At 50.1% G+C, this 19,490-nt stretch overlaps 1 protein-coding gene across 1 annotated transcript in view; it reads left to right on the top strand.

Moving 5' to 3' along the window:
- The window catches only part of IQSEC2 (IQ motif and Sec7 domain ArfGEF 2), a 78,600-nt gene that overhangs the window by 49,243 nt on the left and 9,867 nt on the right, over positions 1–19,490 (top strand). The window contains exons 3-8 of the mRNA XM_055563917.1: positions 9,327–9,588; positions 10,448–10,849; positions 13,252–14,147; positions 15,481–15,642; positions 16,285–16,407; positions 17,371–17,537. Coding sequence (XP_055419892.1) covers positions 9,327–9,588; positions 10,448–10,849; positions 13,252–14,147; positions 15,481–15,642; positions 16,285–16,407; positions 17,371–17,537 — 2,012 coding nt within the window. The remainder of the gene's footprint in view (positions 1–9,326; positions 9,589–10,447; positions 10,850–13,251; positions 14,148–15,480; positions 15,643–16,284; positions 16,408–17,370; positions 17,538–19,490) is intronic.

Here is a 19,490-nt window from a genome sequence, read left to right as displayed (position 1 = left end):
TGTGAATCTGAGATGGTACAATTTTAAGAAACTATGATTACATGAATTCAAGAGAGGATAATTCAGTGACACATTCCATGTGTTTCTATTTCTATGATGCTGTGATTTGGGGATTCTGCAATATGGTGGTTTTAAGATTTCATGATTCTACCATTTAAAAAATTCTGATGGTATGCTTTTAACATTCTGTGATGTTACGAGTCCTTGATTTTGTACTTTCAAGGTTCCAGTTTTACAGCTTTAGGGATCTTGGAGTCGGAGGGAAAGCCGCTGCCTCCAGATGCAATGGCCCTAAATATTTCCTGCACCTGCCAGAGGCTGGTTCTAAGAATCCCCAGAGGCTGTTGGCAGGAAGGCAGAAGGTGTCATCTGTGAGCTGTGGGGCCTACACCTTCTGTGATGAGTCTGTGTTAGGAGCAAAGCCAGGAGACTCCCAAGTGGGCTCGTTGCCCCTGCTTTCCCTTTCTGAGCCTTGCTTTTTTTTTTTTTTTTTTTTTTTGCATTAGACAAATCTGAGTTTACCTTATGGTTCTGCCACTTACTCTCTGTATAACCTTGGGCAAATATTTCCTTCTCCTTGAGCTTCATTTTCTTCCTGAGTATAGTGAGAACAGATCTACCTCTGTGGGTTGTCATGAAGGTTAGCAAGAAGAAACACAAGGGGCTCAGCATAGGGTCTAATGCATGGTTGGCAACTGCACAGTGACTGGTGGCTCCTGTTTTGATTAAGGCCCAGGTGAGAGTCTCTCCTCTCCTTTCTTTCCCTCCTCCCTTCAACATACCCTTCACATGCTCGGTAGTTTTCCAGAGGCTTGCCTCACTCTTCACTCATTGCTTAACTGACTTAAGCACTCAGCTCCTCACTCACTCATTCAAATTCTCATTTATTTCTCCCCTCCTTCTGTCCCTCCCTCTCTCTTCCTCTCTCCTTTATTTACTCTTCCAGAAGACATTGCTCATATACCTACTGTGTGCAAGGCTTCAAGCTAAATACCATGAGAGACCGAAAGTAAGACAGTGACGGTGTTCTCCTTAAGTTCTCCATCTCTCAGGGGAGATGAAAATTCCTTTGGGAAAGTAGGCAGGGTACTTTCCTGAAGGGCAGAAGTGATTGAGCAGATGTGGCTTCAGTAATGAGCAAAATATGTTCCTGGCCTAAAGAGGAGGAAGATGTCAGGATCATTTGGGGGTGGTGGTGTCCAAGGATTGCTGGAGGAAGAGGGGCAAGAATGGAAGGCTGGGAAGGGTTTGAATAGATGGTTTGAGAGGTGAGGAGGCATTAGAGAGTCAGGTACAGCATGGACCAAAACCTGGTGGAGAGCTCCAGGGTTGTACTGGGGAATGGTATGTAGATTGCTCTGTTCAAGCTGGGTGTGTGAGTCTAGGTGACCTTTGGCTGTGGAGGGAGAGACCATTTTACCCTTCATTTGATTGGAGATGAAAGTTGAGGGGCACAGGGGCTCAACTGCAGATCAGATGGCTATCGTGGGAGACATGGGGGTGTAGACTCCTGTGTTGGAGAAGGCAATGGCACCCCACTCCAATACTCTTGCCTGGAAAATCCCATGGACAGAGGAGCCTGGTAGGCTGCAGTCCATGGGGTCGCTAAGGGTCAAACACGACTGAGCGACTTCACTTTCACTTTTCACTTTCATGTATTGGAGAAGGAAATGGCAACCCACTCCAGTGTTCTTGCCTGGAGAATCCCAGGGACGGGGGAGCCTGGTGGGCTTCCATCTATGGGGTCGCACAGAGTCAGACACGACTGAAGTGACTTAGCAGCAGTAGCAGCAGACTCCTGTGTAGGCAACTGAAGTGGGTGAGGGCCTCTGGTATGGGAATGGGGAAGGTTTCTATCAGTTGTAAGGGAAAAGTGTGTGCCTGTGCACATGTATGCATGAGGCCAGCAGGTGCGAGAAGAATGAGAGGTTGTACACTGTTGTGTATATGAGGGAATGTGATTGTATGAGGCTGGGTGTGAGGGATTCTGAGTGTGTGAGGTTGATTGTGTGAGGTGGCAAATTTCTGTGCCTGCAGACTCTCTGTGTGTCCCAGGTGGAGATAATCATAAGAATATGTGTCAGTGGCTTTTGAGCATGTGGGCTGTGGCTTTTAGGGTGGCAGTTGTCAAGCTAGATGGTCACACACACATGGCTGCCAGCTCTGGTCTTAGGGGACCAAGGTAGCTGCGGGGCGCTGGCCTGGGCATAGGGAGGGTCCACAGCAGTAAATCACACCAGGCCACCGCCCATGGGAAACAGGAGCAGTGTAGGCAATGAACACTTCAACAGAGAATCTCAAGTTAGCCAGTGACAAGGACGGCCTGTGACATGAGTGTGCACAAAACATAAAGGGATGGAATCTGATCCTGTCAGGGTTTGTGGGGAGTGGGAGTGAGTCAGAACCAACTTCCCAGGGGGGCTGGCCTGCTCGTGGCGCCACAAGATGAGATGAGCTCAGCCAGATCAGCGAAGGTTGCAGGTGGAGGAGAGAGGGAGGACACATGGGCAGAAGAAGCTAAGAGACTGGGCACAGGCATGGCACTATGGATCAGCTCGCTGTAGCCTGGGAAGTGCAAGGGGCCTGCTGTCGCCAACATCTAGGAGCTTCAAGGGGCTGGGGGTGGGGTGGGGACTAGACGGATTCAGCTAAAAAGCTGCAAGCGGGACGCTGGCCTAGAAGATAGGGAATTGGGGTTCTCATCCTGCGTGACCCTGAGCAAGCAAGTCACTTTGACTTTGTGAGCCTTAATTTGGATCTCTTGAATTAGACGGTTCAAAAAGTCCATGCTGGTTCTGAGCATCTTCTACCCTTGGCCAGGCAAACCAGTGAGTCATTGCTCTCAAAGGCAGGCACTTCTTCCATTTAACCTCAGTCTTTCCTGCTTTCTCCTGGTCACTTTCTCACTCAAACACTCCACAAATATTTACTCAGCGTCTGGCCCTCTGTGTGCCACTGTGTGAAGGCACAGGGAGCTGGAGAATGGCTCCAGAGGGGCTGCTCGGTGCTGGGCTGGTAGGTACAGGCATGAGTGATGATTTGACTCCTGGCTCCTGCACTGCTGAACATTGAGACTTTGGGCAAATGACTTCATCTCTCTGCATCTCAGTTTCTTCATCTGTATTATCCCCTTCAAGGGAAACAACCCAGACCTTGCAGAGTTGCTGGGCCTTGCTAAAAGTAGGTCCTTAGTAAATGACAGCTATTATTTTTAGGGCTGCAAAGGAAGCAGAGCTGAGATTCAAACCTGATCTCTGTGCTCCAAAGCCTACGTTGCCTGCTGGGTACCCAATGAGCCCTTGAGATGGCTTCCCCCTTCCCTGCAAGTCCCTGTACCAAGCCGGGCTGGCCTCAGGTTTGGAGTCTCCATGGTGCTGGGATTGGGCAGCAGAAACAGCTTGCTGAAAAGCTGTCAGGGTAGAGGGAGGTGACTGCAGTCCCTCCGCCCCTCTGCCCCCAGCCCCTGCCGGGTCTGGTCTCCTTGCCCAGTCTTCCTCTAGAGCCCAACGCTTCTTTCCTCATCTAGGTGTGCTGACCTCCTTGTCTTGTTTTCTTGTCTCTAACTTCCGGTCCCCCACTTCAGCCCAAGTTGTCATGGGGATAGTCCTCAGCATCCCTAGCTTCCTCTTACCCTCATCTTATGGTATCCATAGCAACAGCCCCCATTCATTTCCATGGCAACTGCATCCTGATTCCATCCCCTGCTGGCTGCCTGGCTCTGGGCAGTGCCAATAAAGGGAAGGAGGGAGAGAGACCTCCCATTAGGGGCAGCAGCCGGAGTGGGTCAGTGCCCCTGCCATGGGCATGCTACCCTGAATCCCTACAGCCCATCCTGCCCCGCTTCTCCCCATCATAGTGCCTTGGCTCCCAGGGTCCTTTACGCCTCATCTCTACCAACTTCTCCTAGGCAAGGCCCTATTCCATAGCTCCCCCTCTCCACCCACCCCAGGAAGCCTTCAAGGCAGCAGGGGAACTAGCACAGGCCCTGGGCTTTGAATTCCTGTTCTGCCACTTGCTAGTCCTGAGACCTTTGGCCTGAATTTCCCCCTCAGAGCCTTCTCCTCACCTGCAAAATCGAAATCCTAATTCTTCTTTCCCATTTGCCATGCAGTTAAAATACGTGCAGAAAATGCCTGACACAGGGAAGGTGCATTGTAAGTGAGAGTTTATTTTTATTCTGCTTAGCCCCTGGCCCCCTCCCCAGCAAGAAAAATTTCTCCTGAGCTCCCCCAGCATTCCCTTCATTCCCCAGCCCTTAGAACTTACAGCTTTATACTGTGGTTGTTTGTGTAATACACAAGTATATGTGTGTGTGTGTGTGTGTTTTCTTTGCTCCTGCTCCTGGCTGGGAGGAGTCTGGGGAGAGGTAGGTCTCCCAGGGCCTTTCTGAAGTCCAGGAATCCAAAGAGGAAATAGCATTTTGAGCTCCATGAAGATGAGAAACTGAGGTGCATAGAGATAAAGAGACACACCCAGGCTCACACAGCAGGTGGATGGCCATCAGGACCTGAACCTATGTCCACTCAGCTTGTTACTGCACAACATGTTCTGTGTGTGGATGTGTGTGTGCATGTGTGTGTGCATGTGTGTGTGTGAGTGAGAGACACAGAGAGAGAATATGAGTCTGTGTAAGAGAGATTTTTCCACATTATTAGCATGTTCCTTGGTGTTCTGGGGATTCTGAGTTGAGGGATCCCACGTCCCCAGGTCCCACTCCTTCAGCAATGTGTATGATGCCTTCAATCTCTGTCCTTTTTAGGAGTCTGTGTTGACAGCCTGACCTCCCTGTCACTATTACCTTTGCAACCAAAGCAGAAGAGAGAGCTCTCGAGGGGAGAACTGCCACTGAGTTGAAAGCCAGGGGCAGCGCGGGGCCCAAAGTAGGGAGAGGCAACAAGATGTCGTGAGAAGGCAGCCTGGGCTCTGGATTTGCATCCTGTGTGACCTCGAGCAAGTTTACGTGACCTCTTGCCTCAGTGTTCTCCTCTATAAAATAGGGCTACTGGTGCCTGCCTCAGTAAATTGTAAGCCTTCAAGGGGCTTCCCAGGTGGCACTAGTGGTAAAGAACCCACCTGCCAATGCAGAAGACAAAAGAGATGCAGGTTTGATCCATGGGTCAGGAAGATCCCCTGAAGGAAGGCATGGCAACCCTCCCCAGTATTCTTGCTTGGGAAATCCCATGGACAGAGGAGCCTGGTGGGCTACAGCCCATGGGGTTGCAAAGAGTTGGATACGACTAAGCACACACCCACACAAACTTCCCTGGTGGCTCAGACGGTAAAGCGTCTGCCCGCAATGTGGGAGACCCGGGTTCGATTCCTGGGTCGGGAAGATCTCCTGGAGAAGGAAATGGCAATCCATTCCAGCATTCTTGCCTGGAAAATCCCATGGACGGAGGAGCCTGATAGGCTACAGTCCATGGGGTTGCAAAGAGTCGGACCCAACTGAGCGACTTCACTTTCACTTTTCACTTTCAAGCACACACCCACACAATGAGCCAATTAATACCCTTGCTCTAGGGATAGAGTTGACTATAGGGCCCTATGGCAGCACAGAAGAGGGGCCTGTAAGCCATCCTGCATGAAGGGCTCAGGAAGACATGGAAGGTCACACCTTAGCTAAATGTTGAAGAGTGAGCAGGAGGTCGCCAGGTTGGGGTAAAAGGGCAGAGGGTATATGAGGCAGAGGTCTGGTCAGGAGAACCATCCATGGTTATGGTGAGGAAGGAGGAAGGTGAGGTTATGGTGAGGTGACGAAGCTAGAGGTTATCCTATGGATGATGATTCCTGTAAAACATAAGTTAGATCATGTCCCTTCTCTGCTCATCACAATCATAGCAAACACCAATGTCTTTATCGTGGGTTCAGTGCCCTTCACAGTTTGGCTCCCATTGCCTCTCTGATCTCATTTCCCCTTGTTGACTCTGCCCTAGCTACACCAGCCTCCTGGCTGTTCCTCAAACATGCCAGGCACAGTTCTACCTCAAGGCCTTTGCACTGGTTCTACCCTCTGGACTGCTCTTGCCTCAGATAACCACACAGCTCGCTCCCTCACTTCTCTGATTATATGCCATTTATTAAAAAAGCCCTTCTCTGACTACATTTAAAACAGCACCTTTTATCGCCCTGCTGTATTTTCCTTCCTAGCACTTCTCCCTACCTGAAATGATAGTATATATTTATAGTCTTCTTCTCCCATTAGAATGTCACCTCCCTGAGGGAACAAAACTCACACGTCTTGCTCATGATTATATTTCCAGCACCTAGCAGTGTTCCTGGCCTGTAGAAAGGGCTCAATTGTCATTTATTGAATGAGTTATGAGAAGCCATGGAAGGGTTTTAGTGGGGGAGCAACATGGTCAGATTTCTACTTTGGAAAGCTCTCTCTAGCCACAGAATGGAGAATAGATTGGGAAGAGGAGATGAGTTGAGGTCAGAGTTCAGGTGAGAGGATTTATTAGCCCAGCCACCAGAGCTCATTCACTGACTTCGTCCCTCCAGAAGCTTTTGCTGAGCATCTACTCTGTTCCAGGCCTTGTGCTCTGTCCTAGCAGGGAGATTACCAAACTCTCTTCCTGTGCTGGGATTCTGGGAGTCAGGAACACAAATAGCTGTCACGCTTTGCCAAAGCTAACCTGCTACATAAAAAGAAGGACAGCCATGTGCTGTGTGTGGGAGCCCTGAACAGGATCAGCCATCATTTCTGGCTGGAGGCGGGCTTCAGGAGGGCTTCTTAGTGGTGGCATATGACCTGACTTTTGATGGAACTAAGGTGTGTGTGGGGGTTCTCAGATTGCAGATGGCAGAAGATGATAGGGACAGCATTCCAGGTGGAAAGTACTGTATGAGCAGTTGGGAAGGTGGAAAGGACAATGGGAGTATTGGGGAGAAACAGGATTTGAGCAAGGTTGGAGGGAAGAGTGGATGGGGTGGGGGGCTGATAGCCAACTCGGCAGTGTGGCTTAATGTTTAAGAGTGTGAACTCTGGAGTCAGACTGCCTGGATTTGAATCCTGGCTCTATCATTAATAGCTGTGTGACCATAGATATGTTATTAACCTTTCTGGGCCTCAGTTTCTTTATGTGTAAAATGAAGATGATTAATAATACCTACCTCATACGGTTGTTTTGAAGAGTAAGCAAGTTATTAAATGTGAAGCAGTAAGAATAGTAGCCATGGTGGCTTAGACGGTAAAGAATTTGCCTGCAATGTGGGAGACCTGGGTTCCATCCCTGGCTGGGGAAGATCTCATGGAGGAGGAAATGGCAACCCACTCCAGTATACTTGCCTGGAGAATCCCATGGAGAGAGGAGCCTGGCGGGCTACAGTCCATAGCATTGCAAAGAGTCAGACATGACTGAGTGACTAAGCACAAGAATAGTGCCTTACTAAATAACAGAGGATGAGATGGTTGGATGGCATCACCGACTCAATGAAAATGAGTTTGAGCAAAGTCTGGGAGATAGTGAAGGACAGGGAAGCCTGGCGTGCTGCAGTCCATGGTATCGCAAAAAGTTGGACACAACTGAGCAACGGAACAATAACAAAACATTAGCTACAGTGTCTTGGAGAAGCCTCAAATGCCACAACAAGGACTTGGGTTATCTCTCTCTCTCTCTCTCTTTTAAATTGGAGGAATGCAAGTGGGAACCATGGATGGTTCGTGAACAAAGTTGATCAAAACTGGGAGGCATGTGCTGAGAGGGGAGAGGCTGGTGGGTGGGATCCTGCAGTCCTGAGGGGGAGAGAGGTGCATCTTAGATGCCTGGGGGGCACTGGGCTGGGTCTGACCCCTGAAGGGGGACTTCACAGGCCCCAGAGGCCCAGGAGGAGAGAGCATTTGGGGTTCAGGGCAGCCGTTCAGTCTGTTTCCACCTTACTCCTGACAGTGTTGAAGATTAACAGTTGGGAGGGTCGGGGATGAGCAGAGGGCAGGAGCCCTCATTAGCGCTGAGCCAGCACCAACGTTGTACCCCACTGCCCCCAGCCCCTAAGCCCCCAAGCCCCCAGCCCAAAGTCAGGCTGGCAAGACCATTGTAGCTCAAACTCCTGAAATGGCTGGGAGCCTCCCTACACCCACCCCAGCTTGCCCCCCATTCTGGTCCTGTGCCCTGCCCTCTGTCAGGTAGGGGCCAGGGAGTGGCCCCTTAACCCTTTCACTGGTCAAGAGCTCCAGTGCCTGCCCAAACCAGACCACTCTCTGGGCCTCAGCCATACCCATTCCCCCCACAAACCCCTCCATGCCTCGCCCTGCCTGTCCCCCCTCCCAAACCCCCTCCATTGTTCCCATCTCTGTGGCTTCTCACCGTGCCTGCTTGGGCTCAGGGCGCTGGGCTCTGTCGCTACCTGAGTTCCCTGGCAGCCTGGTTGCCATGGCACCATGGGAGCAGGTCTGGCAGAACAACAGCTCTGGGTAACCAGGGCGGGCAAGACCCAGTGCCCCGCTCCTACCACTCTTCGCCCTTGTTCCCCTCCCCCGAGCTGAGCAGAGGAGGCCATGAGGAGAAAAAGGAAGTTGCCCCGCAGGGCAGCTCTTTACCTGTGAGAATGCTGGTGGGAGGCGCCTCCCACTGTCACTGAGCCCTCGGCCTGGCAGTCAGGGAACACTGAGAACTGGCCAGGCCTGGAGCCCAGGCCTCTGGGGGCAGAGGTCGGGCTGTTGGGGGCAGGGCTGGGTGAGCAGGGGAGAGCCTTGGTGTGCAGGGTATAGGAGTAGGCTCAGGTCTAGGGACAGAGCTGATCTGGGATCGTGCTGGGATCGCGCTGGGAGGGGAAGAGGTCTGAGGGGGTGGGGAAATAAGGGAACTGGTCCCTCAGGGGAGGAGGGATTTGGAGACAGAGCTGTTAGGGGCTAAGATGATTAGAAAAAGGAACTTGAGGGGTAGGAGTGGAAGGAAACAGGTCTGAGGATAAAGCTGTGAGGGGACCTGGCCATGAAGGGACCAGGCTGTAAGGGTAGAGTAGGACTTGGGACAAGACAGTGAGAAGACCTGGCTGGAGGGAAAGGAGTCTGAAAGGATGGAGCTGTGAAGGGGTGGGGGTCTTTGAGGCGGGAGAGGACATTTGAGGATGGAGCTGTGAGGGGACAGGGCTGAAGGGGAGGGGACAGGGCTGAAGGGGAAGGGATAGGACTGTGAGGGGAATAAGAAGACCAACTTTGGGGGTAGGGCTCTCCTCTAGCCTTTAAGTATTGGGGTCTCTGTATCTGTGAGGAGGCTGGGGAGGATGGTGCTGTGGGAAGGGATCTGGTCCACCCACTCTCAGTCTGGCCCAGCAGGCCTGTCTCCTGTTCCCACATCCTGGCTCATCTTATCTCATCCCCACAGTGTGGAGGGTGATGCCCCAGGCAGTGACCTGAGCACAGCGGTTGATAGTCCTGGGAGCCAACCCCCCTACCGGCTGAGCCAGCTTCCCCCCACCAGCAGCCACATGGGGGGCCCCCCTGCTGGGGTGGGCCTTCCCTGGGCTCAGCGGGCGCGCCTCCAGCCAGCCAGTGTTGCCCTGAGGAAGCAGGAGGAGGAGGAGATAAAGCGCTCAAAGGCCCTGTCTGACAGCTATGAACTCTCCACGGACCTGCAGGACAAGAAGGTACCCAAGAAATGCCCTGGTCGCGGGTGGGGGTGCCTGTGGGGATGGGGGGGTGAGAGGACCAAGGAAGAGATTGGAATGTGGTGCTTGAAGGTGGTGTCCAGGGAGGGATGGTGAGACTGGAATGGAAGAAGAACACTTCACCTGACTGGGACCTCACTGACCCATTCACCATCCATCCACTGAGTCTTGTATTCACTCAGCAAACATTTAGTGAGCTCCATGCTGGGCACTGGAGATGTGTAGATAAAAGACCAAGTCCTCAATAATCTCAGTGTAAGGGGAGAAGCACACATGTAAGTTGACAAATTCAGAACACTGTTTTCCAGTATATCACGTGTATCACACAAGATATTGTTTAGCCAAAAGGGGGGCACAAAATACTATGTACAGAAGTAAAAAAACTGGAAGGATATATCCCAAAATGTAATTGTGATTGTGCCTAGGTGTTGGGAGTTTAGGTGAAGCAACTTTCTTTCCTTCCTCCCTTCCTTCCCTCCTTCCCTTTTTCCCTTCCTTCCTCTCTCTTTCTCCCTCTTCTCTTTCTCCTTCTTGCCTTCAGTTGATGTCTTCCTTTCTTTCCTGTTTTAGCTTCTCTGTTTCTTTTCTCTTTAAATAGTGAACATCTACTTTTTGTAAAAAAAAAAAAAAAAAAAGAAAAAAGAAAACCACAATTCAGTCCCGTGTGACATGTGCTATCTGATATTAAAGTGAGAACACCACCCAGACCCCAGCCTGGTGCATCCAGGCAGCTGTAAGCAGTTAGCTATGACTCGGTTGGTGGTATGCCTGAGGCCCAGGGAGATGAGGAGGCTGTCGTAAGTTTCTGACTTTGTTCCCCTCCACCTTCCCCTGCCAGGTGGAAATGCTGGAGAGGAAGTATGGGGGCTCCTTCCTGAGCCGCAGGGCCGCCAGGACCATCCAGACGGCCTTCCGCCAGTACCGCATGAACAAGAACTTTGAGCGGCTCCGCAGCTCAGCTTCAGAGAGTCGCATGTCCCGCCGCATCATCCTTTCCAACATGCGGATGCAGTTCTCCTTTGAAGAATATGAGAAGGCACAGAACCCCGCGTACTTCGAGGGCAAGCCTGCCTCGCTGGACGAGGGTGCCATGGCTGGGGCCCGGAGCCACCGGCTTGAACGGGGGCTCCCATATGGCGGCTCCTGCGGAGGGGGCATCGATGGTGGGGGAAGCTCCGTCACCACATCTGGAGAGTTTTCTAATGACATCACGGAGCTTGAGGACTCCTTCTCCAAACAGGTCAGCATCCCTGAAAAGGGCCTTTCCTCTCCATCTCCATGCTCTGGCTACTACTACAACCTTTTCCCTGTACTTCAAGGAAGTTGCCCAACAAGTTGTTGTTTTGATAACAACAAATAGCTACCATCTGAGTAGGGACTGTGAGGGTGATGGGAAAGGATTGGCAAGAGAAAAATTATATTGTTCAAACAAGCAAGTTCTCACTCTGGAACATGAGCCACTATCAGATTAAGGCCTAACTAACAGCTCCTACTTTATATCAGGTCCTCTATATGCCTCATAATGGCCTTCGAGACTGGGGGTGCTATCCTGGTTTTACAGAGGAGGAAACTGAGGCTCCACAACCCTGAGAGGTGAAGTGACTTTTCCAAATTGGATCAGGACTCAGCTCTGTCTGGTTCCAAAGCTTTCCCTTATACCATACGATCATGGACCAGGCTCTGTGCTGGGCACTGTGGGGGAGACAGATAAATTGACCAGGATTCTTTTTCTCAAGGATCTTCCCAAGCGAGCAGGAAATAGCAGGCACATGTGCACAGGACTGTTTCCTAAAAGAGTGCACTCAGAGCCCTGAGAAGAGATCCCATATAGTGCTGTGGGAACCCAGAAGAGGGAGAGGAAATTTTCTTCTGGGAGGACGAGAGCAGGCTTCTTTGAGAAAACAGCACTGGAGCTGGGCCTTAGCAGGCAGTGAAGAGTTAGCAAGTTAGAGATAGTCAGAAGGGTGTTGCTTGCATAAGCATTGCATCAGGAAAAGCAGGGAAGGGTGGGGATGTAAGCGGCAGTGATAGTGGTGGGAGATCATTCTAGGCTTGGAGTGTGTCAGCACAGCTGATCAGGTGCAAATCCCAGTTCTGCCATTTCCCAGCTATGTGACCATGGGCAAACTGTTTAACTCCACTGAAACATGATCAGTAACATGAAGATAAAACCATCTTTTTAGAGCTGTTTGGAAGGTTGAGTTCAACTCGGTAATATATCTGAAAGCACCTAGTATATGGCATTTGCTAAGTACATGTTAGTTTCCTTCCTAAAACCAAAAAGATATTTGGTAAAAATTGTTGAATCAATGAATGAAAGTGTATAAGAGAAGAAATCATTCTGCTCTAACCTCTGTGATCTGGCCCTGCCCTAAGCTTGGTCATGCTTCCCTGGAGTTAGTGATGGGGTTGGGAGAGGAGGCAGGTAGAAGACAGGAAAGAAGTATTAAAGGGAAGATCTAAATCACTCATTTATGCATTCATATGACACATTTCATTGACCATCTCTTCTGTGTCAATCAGTGTGTCAAGCTGAGCTAAAAAGAGAGAAACCCAGCCTGGACCCATCCCTCAAGTACTGGCCTCATAGTCTAGTGGGGAGACTGAGGAACCAGGCCTGGGCCCACCTCTCAGTGCTATTCAAGTCTAATGGGGAAGTATCTATTGCTGCATATCAAATGATCCCAAAATTTAGTAGCTTAAAACTGAATGTAAAGACTGAGCTTAAACAACGAACAGTTATTATCCCATATAGTTTCTGAGGGCCAGGAATCTTGGGGTGGCTTGACTGGTGGCTCTCGCATAGAGTCTCTCATGAGGCTGTGATCAAGTTATAGGGTGGGACTGTAGTCTCTAAAGGCTTGAACGGGGCTGATGGGTCTGCTTCCAAGCTCACTCATTTGGCTGTTGGCAGGAGGATTCAGGGCCTTACCACATGGGCCTCTCTACAGGACTGCTCACAGTGTGGCTTCCCCCAGAGCGAGGGATCTGAGAGAGGGAGCACAAGCGAGTGAGAATACTCAGGATAGAAGCTACAGTCTTTCCTAACCTAATCTCAGAAGTGACATCCCATCACATTTTCCAGATGCTGCTGGTCCCACAGACCAACCCTGGGACACTATGGTACACGAGGGTGTGAATAGCAGGAGGCGGGGATTATTAGGGACCAGTTGGGAGGCTAGATACCAGAGTGAGGCCAGCTTTGGTCCAGATTCTCAAGGCTAAATATCATGGATTTCCTAAGACAGAACCAGACAGAGGGCTCCAGGAGCCCAGAGGCAGCTGGGATTTTGGTTTACCCTAAGGGAAGGCAGAGGCAGGAATGTGGCTTGGGATTAGTGAGGAGGCGGCATTTGGCTTGGGTCTATATGGACATGAAGAAGGTATTGGGATGTCTGAGAATGGAACTTGTGGGCCTAAGTTCCAGTTCCTGTGAGCTCACAATGGCTCCCTGGGAGTTATGTCCTGCAGAGAATCTTGGGAGGTAGGGGAGGGGAAGCACTTTTCTGGCTGCCGCACCAGGAAGATCCCCCCACTTTTTCTTTCCCTCCCTCCCTCATTCCCACCCTTTCACCATCCCACTGTCCTTCATCTTTCTCTCCTTTTTCTCCTTTCCCTCCTCCCCCTTCCCCTCCACCTCAGGTAAAGTCTCTGGCTGAATCCATTGACGAGGCCTTGAACTGCCACCCATCGGGGCCCATGTCTGAGGAACCAGGGTCAGCCCAGCTGGAGAAGCGAGAGTCAAAGGAACAGCAAGAGGACAGCTCGGCCACATCCTTCAGTGACCTTCCCCTCTACTTGGATGACCCAGTTCCCCCACCATCCCCTGAACGACTGCCTAGCACAGAGCCCCCTGCCCAGGGCAGACCTGAGTTCTGGGCACCAGCCCCTCTCCCTCCAGTTCCTCCACCAGTGCCAGCAGGGTCCCGGGAAGATGGTAGCCGTGAGGAAGGCACTCGCAGGGGTCCTGGGTGCTTGGAATGTCGGGATTTCCGGCTGCGGGCTGCCCACCTGCCCCTGCTTACCATTGAACCTCCCAGTGACAGCTCCGTGGACCTGAGTGACCGCTCAGATCGCGGCTCTGTCCACCGTCAGCTCGTGTATGAGGCTGATGGCTGCAGCCCCCATGGGACCCTGAAGCACAAGGGGCCACCAGGCAGGGCCCCAATCCCACACCGCCACTACCCGGCCCCGGAGGGCCCAGCCCCAGCCCCGCCAGGGCCCCTACCACCAGCCCCCAACAGTGGCACTGGGCCCAGTGGTGTGGCTGGGGGTCGGAGGTTGGGGAAGTGCGAGGCAGCAGGCGAGAACTCTGATGGTGGAGATAACGAGAGCCTTGAGAGCTCCAGCAATTCCAACGAGACCATCAACTGCAGCTCTGGCTCCTCTTCGCGGGACAGCCTGAGGGAGCCTCCAGCCACTGGCCTGTGCAAGCAGACCTACCAGCGGGAGACCAGGCACAGCTGGGACTCGCCAGCCTTCAACAACGATGTGGTGCAGAGGCGGCACTACCGAATTGGCCTCAACCTGTTCAATAAGTACGTGTTCCCATTCCCACCTTGTCGCCCCTACCGACCCTGCTGCAGGCACCTGGACTCCTGGAGGTGGTGATCCTGCTGCCGCCATCCTTCCACTTTGTGGATGGCGTTTCTCTCTAGCTGTTCAGGGAATACAATGGGCAATAGGGTGACAAGAATGGAAAGTTGCCCCCACACCCATGAGAGGCAGTTGTGGTCCTGGTTCTGCTTCTGACTGTGTCGTCTTGGGTGAGATGCTTTCCTCTCTGGCCCTAGTTCTCTCTATATAGGATGGCTTCTGAACCTTGGGTCTCCCACCTTCCCTTTTTGGTTAGGCTAGCCAGTGTTGTATATGAAGAACCCTGCTCTAAGAGACAGGAGACTTGGGCCAGACTCACTGGGTAGCCCTGAGCAAGGTGTGTCCCTTCCTTGGGCTTCAGTGTTTCTATCAACTAACTAGCAGTCTATGGATGTTTGAGGTGTTGGGGGCAGGGTGCTGTGCTGGACTAGTCAGTGACCAGGACTGAGTTCTTTCTAGGTACCTGGTCTTGTGCCAGGTGCTTAGCAGTGGAATACGAGTGTGACATTTGATTAGAAAACAAAAGCCTTACATCTTTATAGCCTATTAGACATGGCCATCTGTATTTAGTTCTCATGATAACTCAGCAAAGTGGGTAGTTGTGTCCCTATTTTATAGAGAAGGAACTGAGGCTTGGAGAACTAAAGGGAATTGTTACAATTCATGCATGGTAAGTAATGGATCTGAGACTCCATCTGTGGCACCAAAGTCTCCCAAATTCTAGCCTCATGAGGCCCTAAGGCTCTGGGGTTCTGAATATGGGATAGCTCAGACCCAGATACGGAAAGTAGGGAGCAACTGATCTATAGAAACACTCAGAGGCTTGGTGGTGCCTCCTGAGTGGGATGTGGAAAAAGTAATCTTTTTACTACTTTCCTACTCCGAGGGTCTGTGACTCGAAGAGAAGGACTTAGCCTGGAGCTCAGGCCTTCTCCCAGGACTCCTCAGTGCCTGTGGAGAATATCAAAGCTCCTGGCACAGAACAGGGTCTCATCAGATCTTAATTTTCTTTCAACTGGAATGTGGCTCCAGTGAAGGAGGAAGTTGAGTTGAAGATACCTTGGAATTTTTGAAGCTCTGTGAAATGGGCAAGTGGCTTCTTTCCCTTGGGCCTCAGTTTTCTTATGTGTACCATGAAGTGAGTGGACCACAGAAGGGAGTGGACCTTCTTGGCTCTCTGAGGCCATGGTTGGGCCCAAAATTAGTTCAAGATATAGGGCAGGGGGCAGAGTTCCAGGAGGATTGTCATCTCATCTTCCTCCCCTCTTTCTGCAGGAAGCCAGAGAAGGGTATCCAGTATCTGATTGAGCGGGGCTTCCTGTCAGACACGCCGGTGGGAGTGGCTCACTTCATCCTGGAACGGAAAGGCCTGAGCCGGCAGATGATAGGGGAATTCCTAGGCAACCGGCAGAAGCAGTTCAACAGAGACGTGTTGGAGTGAGGACCCCAGGCTGGGACAGACTAGGCCAGGGGTTCCTGGAAAAGGAGGGCAGGAGGGGGATAAACTTTGCAAAACAGGATGAATAGACCTTCCTGCTCCCATACCTCTCCGCCCTAAAGAGATCTGATCTCTCTTGGTGTTAGTCCTAACATCTTCTGGGTGGCCCCAGGCAAGACCTGCTTTGAGCCTCAGTTTTCCCATCCCTGATATCAGTGGGTTGATGGAACAGACCCTTAGCAACCATGTGTCTTGCCTGGATTTTCTGAGCTGGGTTTCATTTCAAACGTTCTATCCTCATTTGGGCTTCCCTGGTGGCTCAGCTGGTAAAGAATCTGCCTGCAATGTGGGAGACCTGGGTTCGATCCTTGGGTTGGGAAGATCCCCTGGAGAAGAGGACAGCTACCCACTCCAGTATTCTGGCCTAGAGAATTCCATGGATGTATACTCCATGGGGTTGCAAAGAGTCAGACACGACTGAGCGACTTCCACTTTCATCCTCATAAGTACTTGCTTGGGCCACAGGTTCAGATTTTGGAAGTCTGTCAGTGGGGGATTTGGTTCATTGGAGCAGGTCAGGGTGGGTCAGAGGTTCTTTGCAGAGGAATTGAGAGTGCCACACCCCCTTCTCTGCTCCTCAGCTGTGTGGTGGATGAAATGGACTTCTCCTCCATGGATTTGGATGACGCGCTCCGGAAGTTCCAATCCCACATCCGGGTTCAGGGTGAGGCCCAGAAAGTGGAACGACTCATCGAAGCCTTCAGGTGTGCCCACTTCCCAGTACTAAAACTGCCTTTCTCTGCTTTGGGGGGTAGTGTAGGATGGGTCTATGAGTCATCTCTCTGAGCCTCATACTTTCAGAACTAGAAATTGGAAATTATAAATCCTATATTGCAAGGCAGTTGGATGATCAGAGGTAATGTGCCTCAAGTATCCAGCTTAGCATCTGGGACATGGGCATCTAATAAGTGACAACAGCATCAGCAACAACTCATGTTCCCTAAGCTGATACCATACGCATCAGGCATTGATTGGGTTACTGAGCTGGACACTTTACATGATTATTTCAGTGAATATTCCCAACAACCTGGTGAGGTAGGTGCTTCTCTTATTATTCTCATTTTGCAGATGAGAAATCAGAAGTTTAGAGAGGCTGAGTAACTTGCCCAGAGTCATATGGTGAATAAGCAGTGGAACCAGAATTTCAACTCGTGTGTCTGATTCCATGACCCATGCTCTTAACTATTATCTTCCTCCGTGAATGCTGCAGGGATCAGGCATCAGACCTGGTTATAAGCCCTGACTCCACCACTTTGGGGTATTTAGAAGAGAAATAGAAGAGTTACTGGGAACTTGTTTTCTGACATGGGAGGATTTGCTTTGTAGTCAGAAAGATCTGGATTTTCACCCTGGTTTCACCATTTATCAACTCTATTATCCTAGACACTGAAGGCCACTTTGGGCTTCAGTCACTTCATCTGTAAAATGGGGCTGCAAAACTATAATGGGATTACAGGAGATGACATACATAAATCCCCTGGCCAAGCTCCATGAAAGGTTGTGATTTTTACATGCTAATCTTGAGGAAAGTCTGAAGAAAGAGGAGAGACCCAAAGGGTTTGGGAGTATGTCTTGGAGGAGAGAATTGGTGGTGCCAGATGGGAGGATGGTGGGTAGGTGGAGATTACTGGTGCCTGACCCTGGTCTTGACCCCTCCTGCCCTGCAGCCAGCGGTACTGTGTGTGTAACCCAGCCCTCGTGCGCCAGTTCCGGAATCCAGACACCATTTTCATCCTTGCTTTTGCCATCATCCTCCTCAATACTGACATGTACAGTCCCAGCGTCAAGGCTGAACGCAAGATGAAACTAGATGACTTCATCAAGAACCTGAGAGGTGACCCCAGAGCTTCCCATCAGCTTTTCTTGTCTTTCACCTGGGAAGGGAAAGTGGGCCAGGTGGCAGGGGTGGGAAGGAAGAGGGAGATCACATCTACTCCCTGAAAATTTAACCTCACTTTCTGCCAAGGCTAGATGTTCCCACAGCATTTACTTATTAAATCACTCAAATGGTCATTTGTCTGAACATTCATTCTCACACTGAATATTGACTAAACAGGAGATCCTGAACGGGAGGTAAAATCCATGACTTTTATGGAACTTACACTAATTCACTCATCACTCCCTGTTTCCCTCCCTTGTTTGCCCATAAAGACTTATTTATTTTAGGTGCCCTTTCCTCCACTCAGCAATCATTTATTCATTCATCAATCAGCCAGCCAGGCAGTTGCCACTGAGTGCCTCATGTGTGCCAGTCCCTGTGATAGGTGCTAAGGACCATGGAGGGGCATCTGCCACAGTCCCTGCCCCAAGAGGGCTCCTAGTTTGTGCGCGAGAGACTGACTTGTAGTACCAGATACCCAGCACAAGACAGGAAACGAACTGTGATGTCAGACAGGCCAAAAGTATATTCAGAGCTTAGGGAAGAGGGATAATGTGACCAAACAGTGATAGAGGAGGCTTACCTAGCAGTAAGAATAACAAAGGCACAGAGGTAGGAAAACAAAGTTGTTTGGAGAACAATCGAGAGGAGGCGGACAATCTAGTTAGGAAGGTCAGTTAGAACCAGTTTCCAGGGGCCTTGACATGCCAGATGAAAGGTGTCCCCTTGACTTTTTTCTTGGTTTATTATATTGATGTCAAGCCCTGCCTCTCACCAAAGAGCAGCCTACTAGGAATGGCACAGATGTTAGGATTATTTAAACAGAAACGAAAGAGGGAAGGATAATTGAGGAAAAACAAACAGACAAGACAGATTTGCTAACTGTCAGGGGTTTGCATCATTGGGCTCTTAAGCTGTCTGACTGCTGAGGTAAAAAGGCGATGTGATGAAGACTGTTCTTTTAGTACCTGGTGTCCAAGGAGGAGGCTTGGCATTTCCTAAGGAGAAAACATTTTCTTTAGCAGAAGGTTTCTGTTAGAGGAGTGAGTGGGTTTTGCTCAGCAGACAATCAGAAGGATGGTAGACTTCAAAGGAGGGAGTAAGACAGACCAGAGGCCATCTGGAGCTCTCTCCCAGGAGCCTGCCATTAGTCATTCATTCATTTGTTCACTCATTTCATCCATTCTCCCTCTCCCCTCCTTGTCTGTGTGTATGTATATATGTGTGTATATGTACATGTGTATACATATACACACGTGTACATATTTTATATGTGTACATATATATTGTATATGTACAATGTATATATTTATATGTGTACATCTCTTGTATATGTACAATGTATATATTTATATGTGTACATCTCTTGTATATGTACAATGTATATATTTATATATGTACATATATTGTACAATACACATATATTGTATATGTGTATATCTTCACCCTCAAATTATTAAATAAATAAGCAAATGAAATGAATTCCTGTTCATTCCAAAAATTTTAGAAATATAGAAGTTATTAAAAATTTTAACCATCCAAAATTCTGTCCCCTAGAGGCAACCATGGTTGATATTTTGGTGTATTCTAGTCTTTTTTTCCTATGCACATGTAACTATGGGCTCCCCCAGTGGCTCAGTGGGAAAGAATCCGCCTGTAATGCAGGAGATGTGGGTTTGATCACTGAGTTGGGAAGATCATCTGGAGAAGGAACTGGCAACACACTCCAGTATTCTTGCCTGGAGAACCCCACGGACAGAGGAACCTGGTGGGCTACAGTCCATGGGGTTGTGAAAGAATGAGACACAACTTAGAGAATAAACAGTAACAGCAACAACAATTCATGAAAATGGAATATCTCTCCATTTATTTGACTTAGTGACTAAAAAACAGCAACAAGTGTAACTA

Source organism: Bubalus kerabau, chromosome X, assembly GCF_029407905.1.
Source record: "Bubalus kerabau isolate K-KA32 ecotype Philippines breed swamp buffalo chromosome X, PCC_UOA_SB_1v2, whole genome shotgun sequence".
Classification (NCBI taxonomy): domain Eukaryota; kingdom Metazoa; phylum Chordata; class Mammalia; order Artiodactyla; family Bovidae; genus Bubalus; species Bubalus kerabau.
This window is presented reverse-complemented; position numbering and strand designations above follow the sequence as displayed.